Below are 24,225 nucleotides of genomic sequence, written 5' to 3' on the forward strand. Positions count from 1 at the left end.
GTCATCCAAACATAGCCTTAGATGAATCCCCGGGAAAGATAATTTTAACACAGAATAAAGTCAATAAACTTACCTTAAACTAATTGGGAGCAATTCAAATGAGGTTTCCTAGATTGTACAAGATAAGCGTACATGATAATTGATATCTATCATCTTGTTGATTTATATGTATGTGTGTGGCTTCCAGTAGGATACCCCTTTAGGGTGCATTCGGACTGTCCATCTCGACAATCAATGGTTTAGATATATTTGTTATCTTTGACCGATAATAGTTTTTTGAACCATTACCAATCAAAGATAACAAACACATCTAAACCATTGATGGCCGAGGTGGACAGTCCGGATACGTCCTACAAGTTTTGTAAGGCAGCCCACCCTACAAGATCTCTAAATCCGTATATCAATCAATCTTCTCTATTATTTAGGGTTCGAATTCTCTCCTATGACCAGATATCTGGACCGTACAATCAATAGCTGGACCGTACAATCAATAGCTCGGATTTAGGCAGATACTCATATACAATTCGATTCCATTCTTGCTGTTTAAGTTCCACCAGCCTCTGTTCCCTTTCACAACTGGGACTCTTGTTTACCTTCTCCAAATCCTACAAGGATACCCTAACTAGTACAACGTTCACGTTCTATACTATCTATCCGCAAGCACCCTTTTCTCCACTTCAATCAACACTTTCTTCTCCTGTAATCTATTTTCTTCATCACCTTCTCAAACATCTTCCCACAATATAACATCAGTCCTTAGGCCGGAGAACGAAACGCCGGGCGTAAAAGAATACTGCGGTTTTGATTGGTGCCGCAATGGATTACCGAGATCGAGCAGTCGTCAGTCACACCAGGGCGATTGATTTTCTCAAGAAAATCAGGACCCGTTTCGACGACGACGATCACACGTACAAAGCGTTCCTCGATGTACTGGGAGATTATGGGGAGGGGAAGCACAAGGACGTTAACCAGGTTTCGCGGGAAGTCTCGGTTCTCTTTAAGAACGAGCCTGATTTGTTGGTAGAGTTTCTGAGTTTCTTGGAGACAAAGGATCGTTCTTCCCGGGAGGGAGGCCATAGTGCGAAGAAAAAAGCGACGATTGCACTCGAAGATGCAAGTGATCATGGAGATCAAGGGGTGAATCCAGGCACCATCTTGACGAAGCTGAGGGAACTATTCGACAGCGACGATGAATTCTTACCTCTGTTCAGCTCTTCCCAGCCGAAGATATTTAGGAACGAGTCGAATGACCGAGGCGACAATGATCAGGGTTGTTTTCAGGCGTCAATTGATTTTCTCAAAAAAGTTAGGACTACGTTCCACGACAACGATCAGACGTACAGATCGTTCCTCCATATAATGGCAACTTTTGTAGAGAAGGAGCACGTTGATATCAAGCAGGTTTCGCGAGATGTTTCGATTCTCTTCAGGAACGAGCCCAATTTGTTAGTAGAGTTTTCGAGATTTTCGGAGGCCAGCAATTGTTCTAGGCCAAAAGTGGTGATTAAGTGTGACGAAGATCGATTCGAGTTTGACATGTTGAGGAAGCGTTACGAAACAGCTATAGAGCACTCGCGTGCATTGTTGGATGGCCGCGGGGATCAGTATCGCGGCGAGATTGGGGATCCAAACGGTCTGGTTGGGAAGTACTTCACAGTTCTTGATAAAAGGCTGCTGGAGAGGCTATATGGTGACCACGGTCAAGCGCTGCTGGAACTGTTGAGTGTCGATCCAGTTGGTGTAACGGAGATCGTCTTGCCTCGGTTGGAGCAGAAACTCGAGGGTTTAACACGGTCGCGCTGGGATCTGGGCGGGTTTGGTCAGGATCATGATGGAGTTCCAAGAAAACGAAGCAAGAGATGGAACGAGTTTCGGGATCGAATGGGGGCCGAGGCTGAATCGGCTGAAAGCAGATGTTAACGAGACTGGAAGCATGGATTGCGGGAACTCTGCTGATGAAGAGGAGTAACCGGAAACTCAAAATCTGGAATCCGGGAACTCTGATCATGGTACAGATTCTGATGGAAAGTAATGTGATGAATCTTGTTAATTATTGATGGGTATGGGTTTGCATAACAAATAACTCTTTGAACAGAAGTCTAGAACATAAATCTTTTTTTTTGTTGTCGTCTTTTGTTATGGTTTTTGATTTTCCAATAGGTTCAACCATTGATTACGCAGAATCGGCAATGTGGATGCATTAAGGGCCGAACTTTGGGACATTTGGAAGTTAAAATTTCCTCCTGATTTCACATGATCTTATGTGCGGTATTTTTTTAGCATTCGAAACGGTGTTAGTACAGGAGATTAAAAAAAAAAAAAAACGATGTAGCTCATGGATTTTGGTTACTATTTTTTGTTGAGATAATGGAGGGTGTTTGGACCAAGTAACGCAAACCTCGATTAATGTTTGGAGATCAATTTTACAGTCTGCTAGAAGGAACCCCAAATGTGTCCGGTTGGACCTAAGAACTTTGGTTTTGGTTCGGTTTGGTCCGATTTACTTGGTTTATTATCCGGTTTTGGACTCACAACGAACCTCAACAAAACAAACATGGATAAATACGTAACTCAGTCGAGCCACACAATTAAACCAGCCCATCTACCAAATAATGCCAAGGAGATGGCTATTTCTCCACCTTTTGTTTTTGTTTATAGCTTCCACTGGTTCTGATTTACATTTTCTGTCATGGCTAGTTGTGGTACATGATTAAGCTTACAACGCCACCAGCCATTGCCCTTGCTTTGTTTGGAGGTGGCTTACTGGGATACATAATGTACGTACGATTGCACTCATTACTATGTGCACCATGGGAAGCTGGATAAAGGTGTTCCGTCATCTTTGAAGGTGTAACTCTTTAGGCTACATTAGGACACTTAATTTATGTAGGGATTTTTTCTTGTTCATTCATGATTTTGATGTGTCCAAACTCGGGTCCACGTAGCAAGCCTTTTACTTTCCCGTTACAAATCGATGATCCATGCCACCCACAACTGTATACAAAATTTCTTTTTCTGCCAATTACAAATTATGACCTTCAAATAAGGTACCCAAAAAAATTATAATTGCTTTGCAATGCAGATGGAACCATCACTTCAGAATTCAAAGACAAGGAATTCGGAATCAGCTCTACCTTCTGGGATATTGTGTTTTGGAACACTTCCGCCGGAATCTGGGAAGAAAACAAGATGAATCATTTTGAGATGATCGATGTAGAGAAATCCATAAATGATGTGGGGCATATAAGGTGCTGCTGGAGTTTCAGCTGGTTCGAAGGATCCTAGCTTCTTGACAAGGATACATTTGCATGACAAAAACAAAGGCTAGGCTTGTTTCAGTGTATACTTTTCCAATGTTTGTTTGTTTCTTTCTTTCTTTCTTTCATTTTATCTTTCTCTTCCATATTCGGAATCACCTCTCTCTCTTTTAGAATGTAAAGGTGGATGTGCTCCTATCGTTGTTGATCGTGGGCTATTAATCATTCAGCATTCTCTTGAGCACTCAATAAAATGGAGGGTTTTCCAAAGACTTTTTCAGTTAGATTGGAGATTTTTGTGGGGGTGATAGTATAAGAACTCCTCTCTCTCTCTCTCTCTCTCTCTCTCTCTCTCTCTCTCTCTCTCGCTAAAACTCTAAATTAACAACATACTAACACAAAAGTTGGATTCTACTTTTTACAAATTGGGTGATAGGAACCTCGAGAAAAAATACAACTATAACTCGCAATCATATTAATTCATCTAATCATTTGTTTCAAATATGTAAGAGAATCCAAGCCCTCAATAGAGAATCCAAGGCCTCAATCTTTTAATTAACTCAGAATAAAAAATTTAAGTAAAATCTCTAAATTCACTTTAGTCCTTAACTTAAACTCATACCAGATTGAGATTTACTCAAATTTTTCACCGAATCAATAGATACTCAAAATTTTCACAATGTCCAACTATACTCAAAATGTCAGATTTAATTTGTTTGTTGGTAAGGATTTGTTTGCTTTGGATTAATTGGTGAAAATGGCCCATATAAAAATGGCTGAAAATGGCCCAATTATGGGTGAAAAAATGGCCAACAGTCCATTTGTTAGGTTTCAAAAATGGCCCAATGGCCCAACTAAGGCTCATTTTGGGACGGATCAAAATCCCTGATAAGATCGAACTCATCCCGAATCGAACCGAAATTAACTTTGGTCGGGATTGGTCCTGCAAATATATATATACCCGAATCGAATTGGTCTTCCACAATTTCAGGGAAATGATGGCTCATGACGTGTTTTGATAATTAATACCCACTTAAGGCATTTTCAGCATTAACAAATGTTGTCAGCATGTTCTTAGAGGATATTAATTATCAAGACACGTTCTGAGCCTTCATTTTCCCACAATTTCACCCCGAACCAGTCGACCCTGAATCGAAATCACCCCTAGTTCTAATCATACATTCGGGTCGGGTTCGGGTTGATTTTTTGTCAGATTTCACATTAGTCGGGCGGGGTTACCTCTCGGGTGATCCGACCCGACCAACGACATATGTACAAAAGCTCAAAAACCCTATTTTCACCCCATTCTGTCACCGACTTTAATTCTTTTCTAATTCTTCTCCTCCCCCTCCACTACTTCTTCTTCGATCTCCCACGCCACCAGTAGTCCAGTACCACACCCAGTCACCCACAGGCCACAGTCCAACAACCCTAATCGATCGACGGATTGAGTCATCAGACGATTACCCAAGAAGGCAAGAACCCTAATCTAGGTCCCAGTGACTCTGGACCTCCGTCTACAGTGGTACGTCTCTCTCTCTCTCTCTCTCTCTTTCTCTCTGTGTGTGTGCGTGTTCTGGAATAGGAACAAGAAAATGGGGACAATGGTGGCTGCCCAAATTACAGCCATGAAAAAAGGGGAGGAGAGAGGATGCTTTCTGGAAAACAAGGGAGTAGTTGCCTGGTTATTTATTTTTTATTTTTTGTATGGCTGCTGATTGGGTTGGCTGGAAATGTTGATCTGGTGATGGTTGATGATGTTGCACAATTCGATTTGTTTGTGTGTATGTGTGTGCGTGTGCTGCAGTGCTGCTGATAGTTGATCTGGAAATTTCGGGTGGCCAAACCTGCCCCGAATCCATCAGCACTCGGTTGGAACCCGAATGGAAGAATCGCGGAGATTCGGAATCACATTTCCAAACGAAGTACAAATCACCATGCTAATCTTAGATTCAGACTCAATCCATAAAAAGAGACAATATTAGTTCTATAATAAGTTTCAAAAAACTTGGTTCTTGGATAAGCTTCTTGAATAAGACCAAACATTTGAATCCACACACACACACACACACACACACACATATATATATATATATATATATATATATATATATAATGTGTACAGTGGTCTTCTAATAAAGGCCTTAAATGCAAACCTCATAGTTTGAAGCCTTCTAGGTCATATTTTGATGATCCAAACCGTTCAACTTGTTTAAAACATGTTTTTAAGGATACTCGCGAGAAATTAGCTCAAAATATAACCGAAAAGTGCTTGTTCCAAACATTTTATTTAGAACAATTCCTGTCAAGCTTTATGAAAAACTTTTCGAATCAAACACTTTTCGGTCATATTTTGAACTGATTTTGGCGGGTACACTTAAAAACATGTTCTAGACAAGTTAAACGGTTTGGATAATCATAATATGACCTGGAAATGGGAAGTCCTTGTTTTAACAAAATGAGGGATCCCTTGGTAGAAGGGTACTGAATATGTGTATATACATTTATTCTAATATCTATATATATATATATATATATATATAGGGAGAGCACCAATTTGGTGTCTCCTATTTTTGAAGCCCCGTCAGAAAAGTATTTTCTATAATTGTCCTTTCATTGACCTCTTATGGGCAGTTAAAATTTGAGCAAAATAGTACGTTCATGATTGAACTCCCCAACCCACGTTGCTTCTCCAAAAACTGTAACTTCCAAAAATACAGACAGTTTACTCTCAACCTAATCCTTTCTTATCTTCTTCTCTCCTCTTCACGCAAACAATCGTCCCCATGGAGGTTAAAAAAGACCCCTCATAATTACACTGTAGAAGTACAATGAAATTCTATCAGTTTTTTCCAAAATGGGAAAATTCTTAATATGTACCCATAGAACACACCTCTGATGCTAAGTAAATCTCTAATGGTGCAGATTTGTTTTTGGATATTGCCGCTGCCCAAGATTCTCCAGTACCGTAGTTTGTTGCCGGAGAAGTTGATTGAGGTTTTCAGAAGATTGAAAAGAGCAATTCCAGCCGTTGTGAACATTGGAGACACTAAAACTGTAAGATTTATTTGTGTGATTGTCCTCTTATACTCAAAATTTGATTTGTTTAAATGTAGTGTCTGTTCTTTTCAATTTAAATTTTCAGTACTTGCACATGCATCGCGTGCCTCTAGTTATATATAGAGGGATAGAAAGAGCAAGTGATACGTACATTGACCTTCTGGTGTTGAAAGAATGCATCAGATAGCTATGTTCAAGTCGATTGAGCGCGGGTTGAGAACATAAACCCTAGTTTTTACAGTGAACATAAACCCTAGTTTATCTCTGTGTCTGTTCTCGTCTCCAGTATGCTTGAACTAAAACCCTAGTTTTTACAGTGAACATATGGCAGACATTTGATTTTGGGGGACAGAAAAAAGAAAACTGAACGAACAAATCGAACTGACCTGGATTGGGAGCACAGTCTGTGCAAGTTGGCCTGCAAGTCACCTTTCGACCCAAGGCCCGAAGAAATAGCCTGCAAGCCCATGGGACTGACCCACCCAATATGACTCAGTTTATCTGATTTTGGAGCGAAGTCTAACTCAATTCAAAATGCAATTTATCCCTGCACATGGACTTAATAAAATAGACTCAGAAACTCTAAACTACTGTCCACAAATGATTTTACTAGAAGTATTAAGTTGTAATCTTTTGGGTGAACAACATCAATTAATTTTAGTTTTTGAAAAGTCTAGTTCATCAGGAATCGATCTTCTATTATAAAAGCATCTCCAACACTTACTCAAATTTTTACCAAATTTTTTTAATAAAAATTTGAATAAAAACTTCATTTACTTCATTTGGTATTAAGTACTCTAATGGACAAACTCAGATCTAAGCACAAATTTGGTGTGTGTGTGTGTGTGTGGGTGGTGGGGGGGGGGGGGGTGGAAACTTCATTAATGGTATAGTTGGAAATTGTGAAAATTTTGAGTATCTATTGATTCGGTGAAAATTTTGAGTAAATGTCAATCTGGTATGAGTTTAAGTCAAGGACTAAAGTGAATTTAGAGGCTTTACTTAAAATTTTTATTGAGTCAATTAAAAGATTGAGGGCTGGGATTCTCTTATATGTTTGAAACAAATGATTAGATGAATGATACGATTGCAAGTTACAGTTGTATTTTTTCTCGAGGTTTCTATCACCCAATTTGTAAAAAGTAGAATCCAACTTTGTGTTAGTATGTTGTTAATTTAGAGAGGGAGAGTCATTCCATTTTCTTGAGTGCTCAACAGAATGCTGGATGATACTAATAGCTCTCACAAATATCAATAGTCTCATCGTCACTCGCAGAGTTGTAGGTCGAATCCACCATCATTTATATAAACGATGTCAAAGTATATGTGCTCATATCATTTTCTGCTGGAGATATATTATTAGGGTAATCCACAATGCAACAAGAACTTGAGACTCGAGGTAGAATAGACACTATCTTACCTTTGAAAGAAAGTGTACCATCAATTTCAGGTCTTCCCTTGGTGTAAGACATCGTTTGACATCCTTCTCATAGGACTAACTTGAATGACAAGAAACCAGGAAGAGGATTCTGACTCAGACATCCAATCAAAACCAAATAACCGAAAGGTCTGATACTCTGACCCGAACCCGACCAAATCCGACCGATTGACAGCCCTAAATTGAACCAACCTTTTATTCGGGATTATATTGGGCAGGTCAGGCCCATGGGTTTGCAGGCCATTTCTTCGGGCCTTGGGTTAGAAGGTGACTTGCCATTTCGCAAGATTCCGAGCATCCAAACTGAGCCTAAGTGTATTTGCAGTCCGCGCGCCACACCCCCCCCCCCCCCCCCACCCGTCTTTTTTTTTTGGTGTACTTAGCATTGAAACTCTGCCTTTATTGTTTATTTCCCTGTGATGCTTGCAGTAATGGAGGCAGATGTAGTGGTGAAGCATCAAGCCATGAATCCGTGCTGTGCTGCGGTATTTTCTTTTCCCTCCTTTTTTTTCAGGGCAAATTTTGGTGCAAAGTCGAGCATGGCTCATGTCTAGTACTAATGTATGTTTTGATGTATAGTTGAAAGAGAAATACATAAAGCTGGGAGAAAAACGAAATGTTCTACGACAAGCGGTGAAGATGCAAAATGATGAGATTGATAAGCTTCAGAATGAAAATCTGAGTCTTATGAAAGGTAAAAGCCGAATTACATGTGTTTTTCACAACTCACAACCCATAATTTTCTTGTTTGATTGATGGTGAACAGTGTTTTGAGGAACAATAGTATATGACCCCTCTCAGAAAACAAGGTTGGTGAAACCCAAAATAGATGTAATTAGAAAGATATATGCATTTGCAACTTAAAAAGGCTTGCAGTATGAAGTTGTTCTTAATTAGTAGCTCCACATTTGGTGGAATTGTCAGCCTCAAGTTTAACTTAACTGTTGCCAGTTTGAGAAACAATGCAAATGCCACAGTGAATCAAGAATATCCATTTGAGTGAAATCGAAATCCTTGCACTCTCCATCCAGGGTTGAGATGACCTCAAATTTCATCCGTCCAGTACCTCTAGAGAGGAGCAATCTACGGCACCCATCTATAACTTCCTTAATCGACCTCTTCTTCCCCTCTCATTCAAATCTGTATTTTCCCTATGTAGCATACCTGAAAGCACTAAACTCTTATCTAAGAAGCTTTATACCTAATGCTGAGTTGTATGATCGATTTCTGGCTACAGGGTTAATCATTCCATGATCAGTCTGCTCGGGCCTTTTACAAGTCCGGTAAACTTGTAGCTATGGAGATGCTACCCTTTCTCACCTTGGCAGTGCCTGTAATCCTAGTTCTTTTTATCGGCCCTGTAATACTAGTTCTCATGTTCGAGATATTATCTGCCCTTACAAGTCAAGTAAACTTATAGTTAAGGAGATGCTATACTTTCTCACCTTGGCGTGTGTGCCATAATACTAGTTCTCACTGTGAGTTTTTCATGGAAGGCAGAAAGTGTGATTTGAATACAAGGAAATGAAGTGAACACTGAAGTTCCATGGATATTTGCAGCCCTGTATTTCAATTAGACTTTTATTCTTTTGTGGTCACGTGTAGTCAAAGTTAACACATCTTTGTACATAACAAATAGAGAAGATAATGACATAGTAGGTCAACAATATTTTTTTCATTTAAATTTTTATTATTTTGTCTTTTTCCAGAGAATGAGGAGGGGAGAGTGCAGGCTGCCATTGAAAGACAGGAGAATGCAAAAGAATCAGATAGGAGAATATCTTTGGAGAATGAGGTCCGTGCTCTTAAATCTGAGATACTATCGTTGCAACAAAAAGGAAGCTCGGAATCTCAAGATCTAGATGGAGAAGTAATGCTTCTTCGAACACGAATTTCTGCAGGGGAAACAGAAATAAATCGGCTCAAGGAGCTTCTTGAGAAAGAGAGAATCACGGCAGAATCAGGGTGTAAGAAAGCTGAAGCAGAGAAGAAAGAAGCTGAAAAAGCATGGAAAATTGTGGAGGAAGAAAAAAGTAGGGCCAATGAGGAAAGGAGACTTGCTGATATTGAACGGAAAAAGTTGGACGAAAATGGAGTCCAGTTAGAGAAGCTAAAGGTCGAGGCAAAGAAAAATCTTGAGATAGAAAGGCAAAAGGTGATGCAAGAGAAAAAACGTGCAGATTCTGAGATGGCAAAAGCAGAAGAGCAAAAGAACCTTGCAGAAATGAATCAGAAGAAGGCCATAGATGAAAAATGCCGTGCGAATGATTTGTCTCAACAATTGCAAGAGTATAAACAACGGTTGGAGAAATTAAAAAAGGAGATGGATGAACAAGAATCCTCGAAAACATTTGTTAAGTTGTCTACTGACCTTTCTGATAAAGAGATGAAACCTGATGCAACAGGGAGAGGTGGGCTCTTTCCATTGGAGATGTTAAAACCGGAAATGGCTGAATCAAAGTTGGTTTCGGGAGACTTAACGTCTGAAACTGTAAAGAAAAGCATCAAGCAGCAGAAACAGAAGGCGGTCAGAGAAAAGAGGCGTGCAGATTCAGAGATGAGGAAAGCAGAAGAGCAAAGGGTGATTGCAGAAGCTAATATGAAAAAGGCCATGGAGGAAAAACGTCGTGCAGATCAGTTAGCTCAGCAGTTAGAAGACAAAGGACGTAAGATTGAGGGACTACAAATTGAAATGTTAGAATTTGCCTCCTCTAGAAAACTGGTTGAGGCTCCTGTTGATCCACCTAATATACACACGAATTCTGAAACTGCTAAAATGAAGCTGCTGAAAGATGAATTGAAGTTTAAAAAGAAGCAACTGAAGCATGCCAAAGAAGTTGCTAAGTTGGAAATTGGCCGAAACAAAATTCTTCAACAAGAACTGCATCTCTTAAAGAAGGAATGTGTCCAATTTTCGCATCGTCTGGATTTACTAAATAAATGTTTCCCATATTGCTGTGAAGGTAGAGATGACAATGCAAAGGTGGGTTTTCTTGTTTTCTCATCGCTTAGGTGCAATTTCTGAGCATACATAATCTTCTTTGATTTACAGTCAGTTGTTTGGGTGCTTTGTGCTTGGTAATGGAATTAAAGTCATCAATTGCATAGTGTTTCCGTATTTGTATTTGGACATTATTTTTATTGAGTTTATTCTGAAACAAGTTAGCTGAAGTAGAAAAATATTTAGCCAATGGGTATTTCATATATTAATCTGCCGGTGAGTGAAATCTTATTGGAGCTGGTGCTTAAAAATTGGTCATGTATATTTGACCTGCATATTTCATTCTAAAAATCTAGCTAATTATTTGGGGTCGAGTTTGTCAAATGTTTATTGGTGTTTAGCTGCATGCCAAATTGATCGGTTTTAGAAACCTAGGGCCCTGAATGCTAATGGTGGAGTCTTGTCTTGGTTTCTCATTTATCCTATTTCTCTTTTCTTCGCAAGCTTTTTGATTTTCTTGTATGTTTTTTCTCCGGTTCTAGCTTCCAAGAGTTTCTGTCCATGGCTTATGTAGTTAACAGTTTGCTTATTCTGCAGAATGGCAACATCTTCAATATCCCAAGCTTTAACTTGAAGAAGAAGCTCTTCATGAAAGAATCACATCAGGTTCACCTTCACTGCAATAATGACCTGGATGCCTCTGATTTTATGAAGCAATCCATAGATAGTAATGCACAATTGCTTCCTTGTAGTGTCAGAAACTGCGCTCAGTGCACCTCAGGTATTGATTCTAAAATGGAGCCTCTACTTGGAGGTTCTAACAGACAAATGTTACAGAGTTCTGCGTTAAATTCAAGTACGTCATCGTTTTCTGATGGACTATTGATGGGCTCACAGGAAAGAGGTGCTTTCTCAGTCACCGCATCAGCTATAGTGGCAGGAGAGAAATCCAAATCAAAGTCACAGTCTAACATTTCCAGCTTGTCTGGTGAAGTTACCAGAACAAGGTGCATTGATGCCGTTGGGAGGAAGGCTGGGCACGGTAAAAAGAGAAAGAGGATCGTTAATGCACTTAAATCCATTGAACATTTGTACTCCGAGGGTAAAAACTTGCAGCTCCGGATAGAGGAGAAGTTGTCCATGCTTCATGGCATGTTAAACAGTCAAACAGGCAAATTCCTGCAAAAGAACCCATGCATGATGTCTGACTTGGAATGTAATCCCATTGCTTTGCCAGCCAGGGTGCACAAGAAAAGAAAGGCATCTTGTGAAGAAGTAGCTCTGAAGCATTTGTCTGACCTTAATGGGTGCACGGACATTCAAAGAGGAGAAGTGCAGGCATTTGATGCTGTAATGGGTGATTGGGGCAATTTGGGAAGTCATGAGGAACTAGAAGGGAACTATATGAAGCTGCTTGACTTGCATAATGCAGTTGACGAGGACCGCTACCGTAAAGCTATTCAATTGCCGCTGTCACCAACTCTTCCTGTGATTGCGGTTCAAAACAACGAGTCATTTGAATTAGATAACACTAGAGGTTATGCAGTGGACGAGGACCGCTACCGTAAATTTGAATTAAACGAGTCATTTGAACAGGCCAATCTGGGGCCTATTTGCAAAGTTGATGTTAACACAGACGCGGAGTCCGATAGATGGAAATTTGGTACTTCTAAAACTTCCCATGTTCCACCATTGAATAAGAATGGAGGTATTGCTAATCCTTTTGAGAATGTGACAAACAACGGAAATGTTAAGTGCAATACCGTGTATGAGGACAATACTTGTCCCCACCAGATGGAGCGTTCCCATGCAGAGAGGGGGATGCCAGATATTTACAGTTGTGGCTATGGAGGGGCAAATAATTTGTGTCAAAGTTCACTTGTACGTGCGGGCAATGATATCCGTAGATGCTATGTTGTGGTTTCTGATACCAAGGACTACAGCAGCATGTCTAGGATATTTTGTGCTGCTGGAACTTGTATGTCTGAGTTTTCTACTATTTCTCAGACGGATCTGGTGCAAAAGCTTCTGCATGCTCTTTCGAGTAATGAAGATCTTTCAAAGAAGTAAGTGATTTTGAATTTAAGTTTGTAAATTGCATGTTATGGTAGTTTTAGGTGGTTAAAATATTATATTGTTCTTGATTTGCATGACTCTAAGTCTCTAACCAATTTTGCTTGTTTTGTGATTGTTACTTAATGTCAGGGCAATGATTTTTGCACTCCATTTTTTATTATTTATAAATGCACTCCAAATTCTGTCCTTTAGTGCTTAAAATTACACACAACACAAGCCTTACAAGAAAATTTTTGGAGTTCATTCGCTAAAAACTGGAGCATAGTTGTCAAGGGTGAAAGGCGCACAGTACTGTTGGGCCTGAGGAGAGAGGCGCAAGGCGAGGGGCGCGCCTTTTTGAAGAGAGGCGCGCCTATGCGAAAAAATAATTATTTCTGAAAATAATTGTTATGTGCGCTTTTTCAAAAAAGCGCACTTTTTTTATCAATTTGAAAGAAATGCTTTTTTTTTTTGTGCCTGGTCGCTTTGCTCGCCTTGTCACTTTTTTGCGCTTTTTCCTCGCTTTTTTCAAGTCGCCTTGCCTAGGGGTCAGCAAGGCGCTGGGGGTGCGCCTCACCTCGCCTTGCGCCTAGGCGCGCCTTTGACAACTATGAACTGGAGTGCTAAAATCATTTTCGTTAATGTTAATGATCTACTTTTGTTCCATTAGTTGGTGAACTGTTGCCAAAGAAAAATTTGTTCTGAGTGGAATTGTTGAAATAGGTACTAATTTTTTTTTGGTTCTGTTGGGTTCTGTTTCCTATTTACTGTTTCCAGGGAGAAGGCATGCGTGTATTTTTCAGTTTTACTGAACAAAATTTCTGGAATTGCTATGGAGGAATTCAGAAATTTTCTGAAGAGTGGTTCCATCCGCTTTTTTGAATCCTTTGCTGGACACATGCACACAGGTAGGGTTGTCAATCAGAATTCACAATACTCTGTTGTTTTCTGAATCTTTTCCATTAACAAATTGTAATTTTCTTCTTATGCAGCGGTGTCTGATATGCAGACAAGATGTATACTTGCAGAATTATGCACCTCTGGGGAGCTGCTTACACTCATCGAGGATTTCCTTATGAACAGAAGAATTCTGGTGTATAGTGATGTTTCTTCTCATTCATTACCACTTTGTGGTTCAATGGACGACCTGTTTCTGAATGGGAAAGAAGAACATCTGTCATATGAAACGGCTCTAACACCTCAGTTACTGGCGGGGAGCATCTTATTAGCAGCATTATGTGCAGCGATTGACCACATTGGGTTCTTATGTGAGGCTTCGTACAACATCTTCAGGATGCACGAATTGGATGGTTCCTTGGTGCTGACTATTCTTCATGTTTTTGCTTTTGTATGTGGATCTAAATATTTCAATCATAAAGATGATGGTTTGATAATGACCGTCATCAAATCCTTAGTCCCATTTCTAGAGAAGAGAAATATAGCAAGTGATTCCGATTCATGCCCGGAGTTCCCTGCGTGCACCCAATGCCCCTTTTCCGTGGATGTAGTTTCTGTGGAAACTGTTGTTTTATCTCTCTTGCAACAACTTCAGAAATATGCATTATCTGGTACTGTTAATCAAGATCCAAATGAAGTGGAAAATTCATCTTCACTCCTGTCCTACAATGAGAAGGCTGAGAACACCTGGTGGCTGGAGGGAGAATTAAATCTCCAACCTATGAACTGCAGTGCATCCTGCTGTTTAATCAAGCTTGATATGCCCACCTCTCAAGTAAAGTCTCTTTGTGATGGGAATTTTTGCCATTTCAGTGATGTAATCTCGCTAGTGGAGCTTGTAGCAGGGAATATGGTATGGTTTCACATCTTTGATATCCTTCTACTTCATAATCTCATTCTGTTTGCAATTTTGGACTATTGTATAGCTTGTTTGACTAAATTTGGTTGGTGTACAGTCAATCATAGTGTCAATGTCATGCTAAAGTTGCAGAAGTTGCTTTTTGGTTTAGAGTTTTACGTAAAAAAACATTTTTATTTTTCACTTTTTTTTGTTGAAACTTCTTTGAGTTTCATTTACTTTATCGTGTTATTTTGTTCCTACAATTGCTACATAATAGAATTGAATACTTCATTGTTGATACATTGGGGTATAGTGGCGAAATAGGCTACTGTGTAAATTAGCTCTATTGACGAAATAGGCTCTTTTTTCATGTGCACATGCTATAAATATTGAGTCATTTGGTTTTCCGAAGATGGGATGTACGAGGAAGACTAATAAGTACTCACTCCGTCCCAATTTAAATGTCTTCTACTGGAATCCGTGCATTTTCAAACCCCCCAAAAAATATCTTTATATATATATTTGAAAATGCATGGAGACATTTAAACTGGGATGGAGGGAGTAAATATAACGTTGAGATGGCTAACATGGATTTTCATGCTGGGTTGTAGTTTTTTGCTCATTAAGTGGTTCTCCTTAGCCTTTTGGGCTCTTTTGGTTTTTTTGTCCTTATTCAATTTTTTTTTCCCGTCTTTGTTAGTTTGACGTCAAACTTTTGTGGATTATTGGTTGGTCTCAACGAGGGGAACTGGAAAAGTAAAAAATTATGACTTTTACCCAAATATTTTGGGAAATATCCAAGATAAAGATGCAAAACTAACAAATGCGAAAAAAACGAAAAAGCCCACAAAAAAGCTAAGGAGAACGGGCACTAAGCTATGTAGCACGGATACTCTGAAATTAATCATGTACGAGTATCGGATACGCGAGGGATACTGATACGTGCCCGATACGCCCTGATACGTATCGGGTACGGCACATAAGTATCCGGCATTTAAATTAAATATTTTTAGTTTCGGATACGGCGGGGGTTAAAATGAATTTTTTTAAAGAATCAAGTACAAACTAAAAGGGGAAAATTGTAATAATAGCATCACTAAAGTATAAAATCTAGGAAATTATACACATTGATAGATCATTCCCTAAACCAGTTGATTTTTCCCAACCCCAGATCGCTTGAACCTTTGATTCACAAGGTTCTCCCTCTCTCTCTCTCTCTCTCTCTCTCTCTCTCTCTCTCTGTTTTACTGGTGTGAGTTTCTATTGTTTACATACACAATAAATTATATCTAATACATCCACTGGTATATAGATATGTGTATATATATGAAGTATATTTTATGTATACCTATTAGTCTATTATTTACTAATCTGTATTTTTTTCTTTTTTACAAAATTCTAATATTTTGGATGATCAGCTCTTTTGGCAATTCAACTACTCTTTCATTTCTTATGGCTTCATTTTTATGCCTAAAAGACTAATAGTTATAAAAATGTATAATTTATACAGCTGTATCCCCGACGTATCCGTATCCTATTTTTTTAATTTTTGTCATATCGCCGTATCCGTATCCGTATCGTGTCGTATCCCGTATCTGTGCTTCATAGGCACTAAGCGTCTATTACAAATGCTTTTTGTCGGTGAGTCCCTGTTTGTGATCTGAGTTCATTCTCTCTATTTAATTTTACCATTACAGTTATGATTGCAATGTTACATATTAGCCTGTCTCTTTTGTTTTCATGCTCTGTTCTTTTTCCTTCTCTTTCCGCTTTTGATTGCCTTGTGCTGCTCTATTTTCTTGTTTGGGGTGCTGGTAGCCCTGTTTATTGCTTGATGGTAAAAAAAGAACTGCCTTATGATGTAATTCTCTTGGTAGTATCGAATACTCTGAACTACGTATGATTCTGATATTAGGTGCAGAGATGTTGGATAGTTTTTCTTTTTCAAGGTAGTTTCTGATATCTATAATGATCTTCATTTGCAGAGTTGGGATTGGACATGCAACAACATTGTGCATCAGCTGTTGAGATTGTTGGAATCATGTGCCCAAGAGAACTTTTTTGCTGTTACTGTTATACTTCTTGGTAAGCTGGGAAGGTAAGTTATGAACTCTTGATTGCTTTAATTTGAGGGGTCAGCTAATTTTATTGGCAAGTGCTATAAGCCTAATATTCTACTGAGGGGCTGTGGTACTAGCAAAGAATCGCTGCTTTATCATGGTCTTATTGAAACTGGAGCACATCACACAATCTTTTGGCCTTATGTAAATTTCTGCAATCCTTTAGAATCACAGAATTACAAGCTTCCCTTGGGTATATGTTACCAATGGAGACACATATCCCAACTTTTTGGCCATAAAATGGGGCATATGTTTCCCTTTTCAAAGTATCTGGTGTGTGTACTATTTGTTGTGTAACAAATCTTGCTTCTCTCAAATCCGACTGGGCTTCCAATCCAGTTACTGAGAGAGTGCGTGTGGACCTATCCCTTTTCTAGTTATGCAACCAAAAGTTGAAGAATGATTGAAGTAACTTTAGTTAGCTTGTGATTGGATTCCTTCAAAATGTCTGAAATGGATTGTTGAATTTAACTTATTACCAAATTAAAAATTAACTGCATTCTCAGAAAGCTTTAGTGATAGCAATTAGTATGATATTTCTTGTTCTTGTCATATACTTAAGAAAAAACATCCTTGTAGACAATCCATAGTAAAGGAGATATGTTTTGGTCTTGTTTTTTTGATTAGAAGTTTTGAAGACATTTTGGTCTTCTTAAGTGGATGTTGATGTGATATACTTCGATCTCTATAGGTGGATGTCTTCAGTGGGGTATTTTCAGAATAAGCATATTAATGAGGCTTGCACGTTAAAAAAGTGGGTTGGACCTAATCTCAAATAAGTCCTCCTGCCAAATTCCATTTTTGTTTAATAAAATTTTTGAGAACTCGTAAATGAATTTGGTCAATAACAATGAAATACCTTCCAGTTGGTGAATCTAACGTAAGTCTCTTTGTGTCAAAATTAACGTGCAATTTGTAATATGAATGTTAGGTCATTATTTATTGTCAAATGTGCTTGAGCTGAAAACCATTGGATGCTTTCAGTTACGACTTTTAAGCACTTGATTGCTTTAGGAGTCCTCATTTTTTTCTACCACGCATTGTAGAGCTGCACAAAGTAATACCCCTTTGTGACGCAGGCCAAGACCTGCGAGATTTAGGATAGTCCCGGGATGCCACTTTACGCGACCAAGTCACACACTTGATTATAGGAGGAATCACTCACTTCAAGCAGGACGCACTTGCAAATAATTTACCAATCAACTCAACTCTCCCCTTTCATTCATGGCTAAAGCCTTAAATAGATATCTTGGAACATCCCTCCAAGAATAGGAATAAAAGCAATTACATTTTCAAGACTCTAAACAAATGCTAAACAAGACTTTGACTCCAAGCTACTAGGAAGACTCCTAGAGAAAATAAAAGACAACTAGACTTACAAAAAATGATAGAAAGACTGATAAAAGAAATACAAAAACAACTAGACTCTTTGACTAGAAGCTAGAAAGACACTTCAGCATAATAATAATAATAATAATGATAATAATAATATGTTATTTCACATAAGTATTAATACGCTCCTGCATCATTCTCCCTTTCTTCAAAAATAAATATAAAATTGTCCTCGAGTTTTTGCGTCTTCTTGGCGACGGCACAGGAGAGGCGCTTCTTCCTTCTTTTTTGGATGGAACAACTTCTTCCGCAATGAATAACAGTTTCTTCCTCTTCATCTTCTCCACTTTGGGGAAAAACTTGACGGATTTGCCGTTCATCTTCAATTCATAAACATTCTTCCTTGATAATTAACGTCTCTGTCCCACCGCCATGGACGGCCCAACAAGACATCATATGATTCCCTTGTCAAGACGTTACACCAAATCTTGTTCCAATACTGGCTCCCAACTGAATACTCCACCAAACAACACTTAGTTATAGGTATTCTTGATCCTTGATTCACCCAACTGACATGATAAGGCCTAGCAAGATATTCGGTCGGCAGATTCAAGAATGAGTCCAATTGCTGAGAATATGCTTTATTTGGTTTGTGATTTGAGTAGTGTTTTTGGATAATGAGTGGAGAGAGAATTGAGAGTAATAATTGGCGAGAGGTAAAAAGTGGAGAGAGAGAGTGAGAAATGAGAGTGATGATTGAAAACTTAAGAGAGAGAAATGAGAGTAATGATTGAGTTGAAAAATATTTTTTGAGTAGAGTAGTGAAGTGAACAAGGCAATAGTTACCTTGACTTCCTGAATCCATAATGTAGAGGCACTGAAACCCCTTAATGATGCCATAAGTCTCAAAAAGTTTGGTGCGCTGTTCATGGATGGATTTGTCTATCCAGTTTGAATCATCAGACTTGCGATTGTTTGAAACCAGGTTGGACTTTGTTGGGTGTTGTGAACTGGCAACAAAGAGGTCAGCTCTCCCAATGTAATGTCCTCGTCTTCAGGGTCTTCATCGTATATAGGAGGCTTGGACCAATCAATCTTGGCTGCCATGGCTGCAGTTTTGCAACATTCGCCGTCATCATAAATATCATCGACATTGAAATTAGGATGACATTGATTGTAAACCAGTGAACCAGAATATTGATGTGTTTGGACAATTAGGAATCCTACTTCAGTGTACTCATCAATGTTCTAAATGGCGCTTGGCGCTAGTAGGGCGGAGACCCACCTCCAAGCGCCAAGCCGCCTAGGCGGCTCCAAGCAATTCGGCGTTTTTTTTTTTTTTTTTTTTTTTAACATTTTTTTTTAACAATCTGTCATAATCTGTTTTTTTTAACAATCTATTTGTCGTTATACAATCTGTTTTTTTTTAAATACCAAAATAAAAAATAAAAACTCAAATCAGAAATACAAAAGAGTTCGTCTGCTTCGTTCGTCTGAATCTCTGGGAGCGTGGAGTATTGAATGAGGATGTAAATGTAATTGTAATATATATAGATATGATTTTGTAAAATTACATAATAAGCCCTTTTAGTTTTTATACTTTTGATCCTAGCCCTTTTACATTAATAGTATACAATTTAGGCCTCCAAAGACGCCGCCGAGCCCGCCAAGGGCCGCCAAGTCCGCCAAGGCGCCAAGGCCGCCAAACACCGCCAAGGCCACCTAGGCGGCCGCCAAACGCCGCCAAATCTCCTTGGGCGCCAAATCAAACGCCAAGGGGTATTGGCGTGGCGGCGGGGTGCCTCCAAGCGCCTAGAGGCCGCCATTTAGAACACTGGTACTCATCATAGATTGGAGGCAAATTCCAATCCACCAGTGGTTGTGAAATTGTAGAATCTTCATCGAAAATAATTTCTTCGAACGCATGATCTTTCCTCAGTCTTCCACTCACGCGGAACATTTTATCTCCAAATGCTACGGGATGAAAACCCAGCAGGGAAGGATCACCGCTCTGATACCAATTTGACATAGGCCGAGACTTGCGAGGTTTAGGATATTCCCGGGATGCCACTCAACCGGAGGTAGCGGACGCCACTTGACGCGACCAAGTCACACACTTGATTATAGGATGAATCACTCACTCCAAGCAAGATGCACTTGCAAATAATTTGCTAATCAACTAACTTCCCCCTTTTCATGTTGGAAAATATTATTGAAATATAATATTTTAATTTGGTTTGAATGTGAATTGACTTATTTAGAGTCATGTCTTTTCGATGAATAGGATATTCCCCATTCATTCTAGAGGAGATTCGAAAAGATGTTTATGTCCATATTTTTATCAAGTTAGAGTCTATTCATTTTGAGAGAGAGTACAAAACACAAGGAACCACCGATTTAATGCGGCTTTTGTGGGGAGTTCGATCAAGTAGTGCTGGGAGATAGATGTCCAGGCAAACCGTAAGCACCATAGCGGGGACGAATCTGTCTAAAGTACAGAGTGTCACACTTGTCTTGATCACCAATTTTGTTGCATCAATTTCTAGGTTTTGAGTTCTAATTTTATTGCACTCATATATTTTCCAGCATTTCATTCATGGCTAAAGTCTTATATAGATATCTTGGAACATCCCTCCAAGAATAGGAAGAAAAGCAATTGCATTTTCAAGACTCTAAATAAATGTTAAACAAGACTTTGACTCCAAGCTACTAGGACGATTCCTAGAGAAAATAAAAGGCAACTAGATTCACGAAAAATGATAGAAAGACTGATAAAAGAAATACAAAAATAACTAGACTCTTTGACTAGAAGCTAGAAGACACTTATAGCATACTAGTTAAGCATTAGTACGCTCCTGCATCACTTTGCTATCTCATCACAACTCGTGAAGAGGCATGCCATACTCATCTGGTAGTCTTCTTAAAATATCGGTGAGAGCCAGCGTACAATGCTTTCAACTAGAAAATTGTTGTAGAACTTTCAAATAAACTAAATAACATTGATTTTGTTGCATGGAATCTTCTCAAGTCACCAAAATTGCGTTCGCTAACTAATTATAGTTGACACCAGCATGTTGAGCTAAAGATTTGATGGGGAAATGATCTCCACTCTTCAATTCTGACACCTTTTTTTCCATCCTACCTCTCTCATGGGAGTGTCAGAGCTCAAAAAGGATTGAGAATAGCATTGCCTTACAACATTTTGGTACATTTTACTTACTTTTGTCCGAGTTTATGTTAGTAATTCATTTGCCTAACCATTCCTTATTTCACAGGCTTGGAGTTGATGCTAGTGGGTATGAAGACAACAGTGTTGAAAACTTGAGATACAGGTTGTCTTCATTTCTGTGCCAGAGTTCTTCGAGGAAATTGTCTCGGCTTTCTCAAATCGCCATTGTCAACGCTTTACTTGGTCTCCTTTCTATCAGTTTTACAGAACTTATTAAGAGTACCGTCGAGGTTCCAGCAGTTGTAAGTCCACCTAATGATAATCCCACGGATTGTATTAGGGAGTGGTACTCTGGACTAAGCAAGGAGCTGCAGTCCCTGTCATTCAGTCTTCTACAATCTGCTAGTGTGTCCTGTTGCACAACTTCGTAATTAACTGCTGCCTTATTGATCTGGCCTGGCCTAAGTTTGAATTGGGATTTTGTTGGAGCATTACTTACAGCTAGGGTCAGAAAGTAGAATTTCTTGATGGACGACTTCACCATGGTTAAGAGGCAAGTGCTTTGCATGTGACTAGGAGTACAAAACATGTAGTGATGATATATGGCAATTTTGTGTTACCTCTGTTTTCCTAAAACTCTGAAGTTCTGAACTTTTGTTTTTTGGGTAACTAAAAAGTTCTGAACTTTTACCCCTTGTTGCATCAGTGCCTTGGAAAAAAGAAGCAGAATAAATCGTATACCATAAAAAATGACCTTCAGGGTCATGGTTGAGATTTTTTAGGTTCGTTATCTCTATGAACACATTATAGATTGTAGGGCTGTCCATCCACCCGACCCGACCCGAAAATAGACAACGGACGGATTTGATCAGCCATTCGGGTCGGATTCGGGTTGGTTTTGTCGGATTTTTGATTTAGTCGGTCGGGTGTTGGGTGGCACCATATAATTTCTCGTCTCGGACCCGACCGAACGAAATCAGATGTATAAAACGAAAAAAAATCCCCAATTTTACTCCATTCAGTCCTCATCTCGCCGTCTTCTGTTCTCTCTTTCAACCCCTCTCCTCTACCTCGACTCTTCTTCGTCTTGCATGCCACCAGGACCACACCCTTGCACCTCCATTACTTCTCTCTCTCTCTCTCTGAAATGGAGTCCCCTTACAGGATGACGACGACAAGACCAAACGCCACCTTCCCCACCACTCCTCCGCCGACTACAGCGGCAGCTCCACCTCGTCCTCGTCGCAATCATTCCCAGCCGCCTGGGCCTACCTTGCCCGATTCCTCCTCTGCCAGCCATCACCTCCTTCACCGCCTCTGGGCCAGTGGGCCACTGTAATTTTGGGAAAAAATTTTGATTTTTAGGAAAAAGGTGTGAAGATCTGTGATTTTGAATGGTGATTTTGTAATATTATGTTGTTAATTGTGGTTGTGAACTGATTTGTGAATGTGATTATGAGTTTCGATCTCTCTCTCTCCCCTAGCATTTCTGTAGCTTCTTCTTTTTTCTTTTTTCTTTTTTAAATATGATGACCCGACCGAACCCGACAACTCCAACCCGACCACATTTCGATCGGAGCCCAACCTGTGGACAGCCCTGATCAACCCGAACCCAACCCGTGGACAGCCCTAATAGATTGCGACTGTAGTTACCTGTTGTATTTATACCTAAACTGCTTGGGCTGGGGAAAGATTTCAAGGTTTTTTCTAAGCCTGGTTTGCGACAAGTTGGTAACGAGCTCAATTTATATTTTTTTTTGTTTTTTTTGAAAGTGGTACGCTTGATGGGTGTTTGAGTATCTCAGTTCTAATCCAAAACAGATCAACTTATTTTTTTTCCTTCTCTTTCATATAAGCAGAATGCTCTGCTCATTCTTGAAGAAATTTTCCAGGTCAACAACCACCGTCTTTATTTGTGCTAATCGTTCCAAAGTTTATCTTTGAAGTACATTCTTCCCCAAGCTTCAATCCATACGCTTCTTGGCCGCCTTACAACTTTTAATGTTTATGTGTGTGTGTGTGTGTGACGATTTCCAGGTATCCCAAATCCATCACACCTAATTCAGAAGAGACGGAATTGGGCCATGAGAAATGGGTGTTAGTATAATAAGTTTACTTGGTTATGGATTAGCAGGATTACTACTAGGTTATGATAGTGTTCTCTGGTTTTCTTTTGGTTTACTTCGATGGATATTAAAATCGAACCGGTTTTTTTTTCTTTCTTTTTTAAAAATCCAAATTCGTTACTTCGATCGATTTTTTAGTTGATCCGGTTTAATCGTTTAGAAAAGAGCTGCTGTTGATTTTTTTAGCCACTACAATAGTGATCCAAACCGTTTTATCCCATAGTCTGGGCTAAGAACAATGTGTAAAAGATCAACTTATCAATCATAATAAATGCTTAAATAACAATTTGTATGAAATCGACAATCAGCGATTTGATAGAGAAAGGGGTCTGTAGGTCAATTGATCTCCATTAATTGGAGTATCTGAGAACAACAGATGGACAAGCCATTAATAAGCTGAATAATTATTCAGTGGTGTCCCAACATCTCTCGATATCACAATTTTTTTTGTGAAATTTATTCATTAAATGGTGAATCCTACAAAAATGTATGGCGTTAATAGGTGTTGTATCACCATGTTGTGCTGTCGTAAAATCACCAAATAATTTTTTCAATAATTATTGTCTCTTTTAATTGAGTATCTCACAAAAGATGGACAAGCCATCATCAATAAGCTACTGTTGATAGTAGTTGAAATACTAGTATTTAGATTGAATGCTTCCTCTTTTGCTTTATTTAGGGGTAGTTTCCACCACATATTTTTAACTACAGGCTAATGATAATAGCCAGATTATTTTTGCTAAATGGCATTTTGTTGATATATAAGTGAAGATGACCATAATCTAGAAATCTGTAAAATATTGAGTTTTAGGCCTACTTTGGACAAAATAATCCATTTGGTTTTTTGTTTTGTTCTTATTTAAAAAAAATTCGCCTTTATTAGTCTTGCTTCAAATTTTTATAAATTATTAATTTATCTTTGTCGAGAC

The 24,225-nt window shown here is 39.0% G+C and overlaps 1 protein-coding gene across 4 annotated transcripts; it reads left to right on the forward strand.

The window, feature by feature from the left end:
- The first annotated feature begins 4,561 nt into the window (after positions 1-4,561).
- Positions 4,562-21,865, forward strand: LOC131330452 (uncharacterized). 4 transcript variants are annotated; one of them, XM_058364036.1, is made up of 10 exons: positions 4,562-4,782; positions 6,183-6,314; positions 8,185-8,240; positions 8,335-8,449; positions 9,465-10,738; positions 11,294-12,762; positions 13,529-13,659; positions 13,744-14,561; positions 16,535-16,647; positions 21,277-21,865. In XM_058364036.1, the coding sequence occupies exons 3-10, from the start codon at positions 8,187-8,189 to the stop codon at positions 21,599-21,601; spliced, it is 4,299 nt and encodes a 1,432-aa protein (XP_058220019.1). In that variant the 5' UTR covers positions 4,562-4,782; positions 6,183-6,314; positions 8,185-8,186; the 3' UTR covers positions 21,602-21,865. The 4 variants fall into 4 exon arrangements, with proteins under 4 accessions (XP_058220019.1, XP_058220020.1, XP_058220018.1 ...); XM_058364037.1 differs by lacking the exon at positions 6,183-6,314 and having other exon boundaries at positions 4,577-4,782; XM_058364035.1 differs by lacking the exons at positions 4,562-4,782; positions 6,183-6,314 and adding an exon at positions 7,968-8,022.
- Positions 21,866-24,225: the final 2,360 nt, after the last annotated feature.

This window comes from Rhododendron vialii, chromosome 6a, assembly GCF_030253575.1.
Source record: "Rhododendron vialii isolate Sample 1 chromosome 6a, ASM3025357v1".
Taxonomy (NCBI): Eukaryota; Viridiplantae; Streptophyta; class Magnoliopsida; order Ericales; family Ericaceae; genus Rhododendron; species Rhododendron vialii.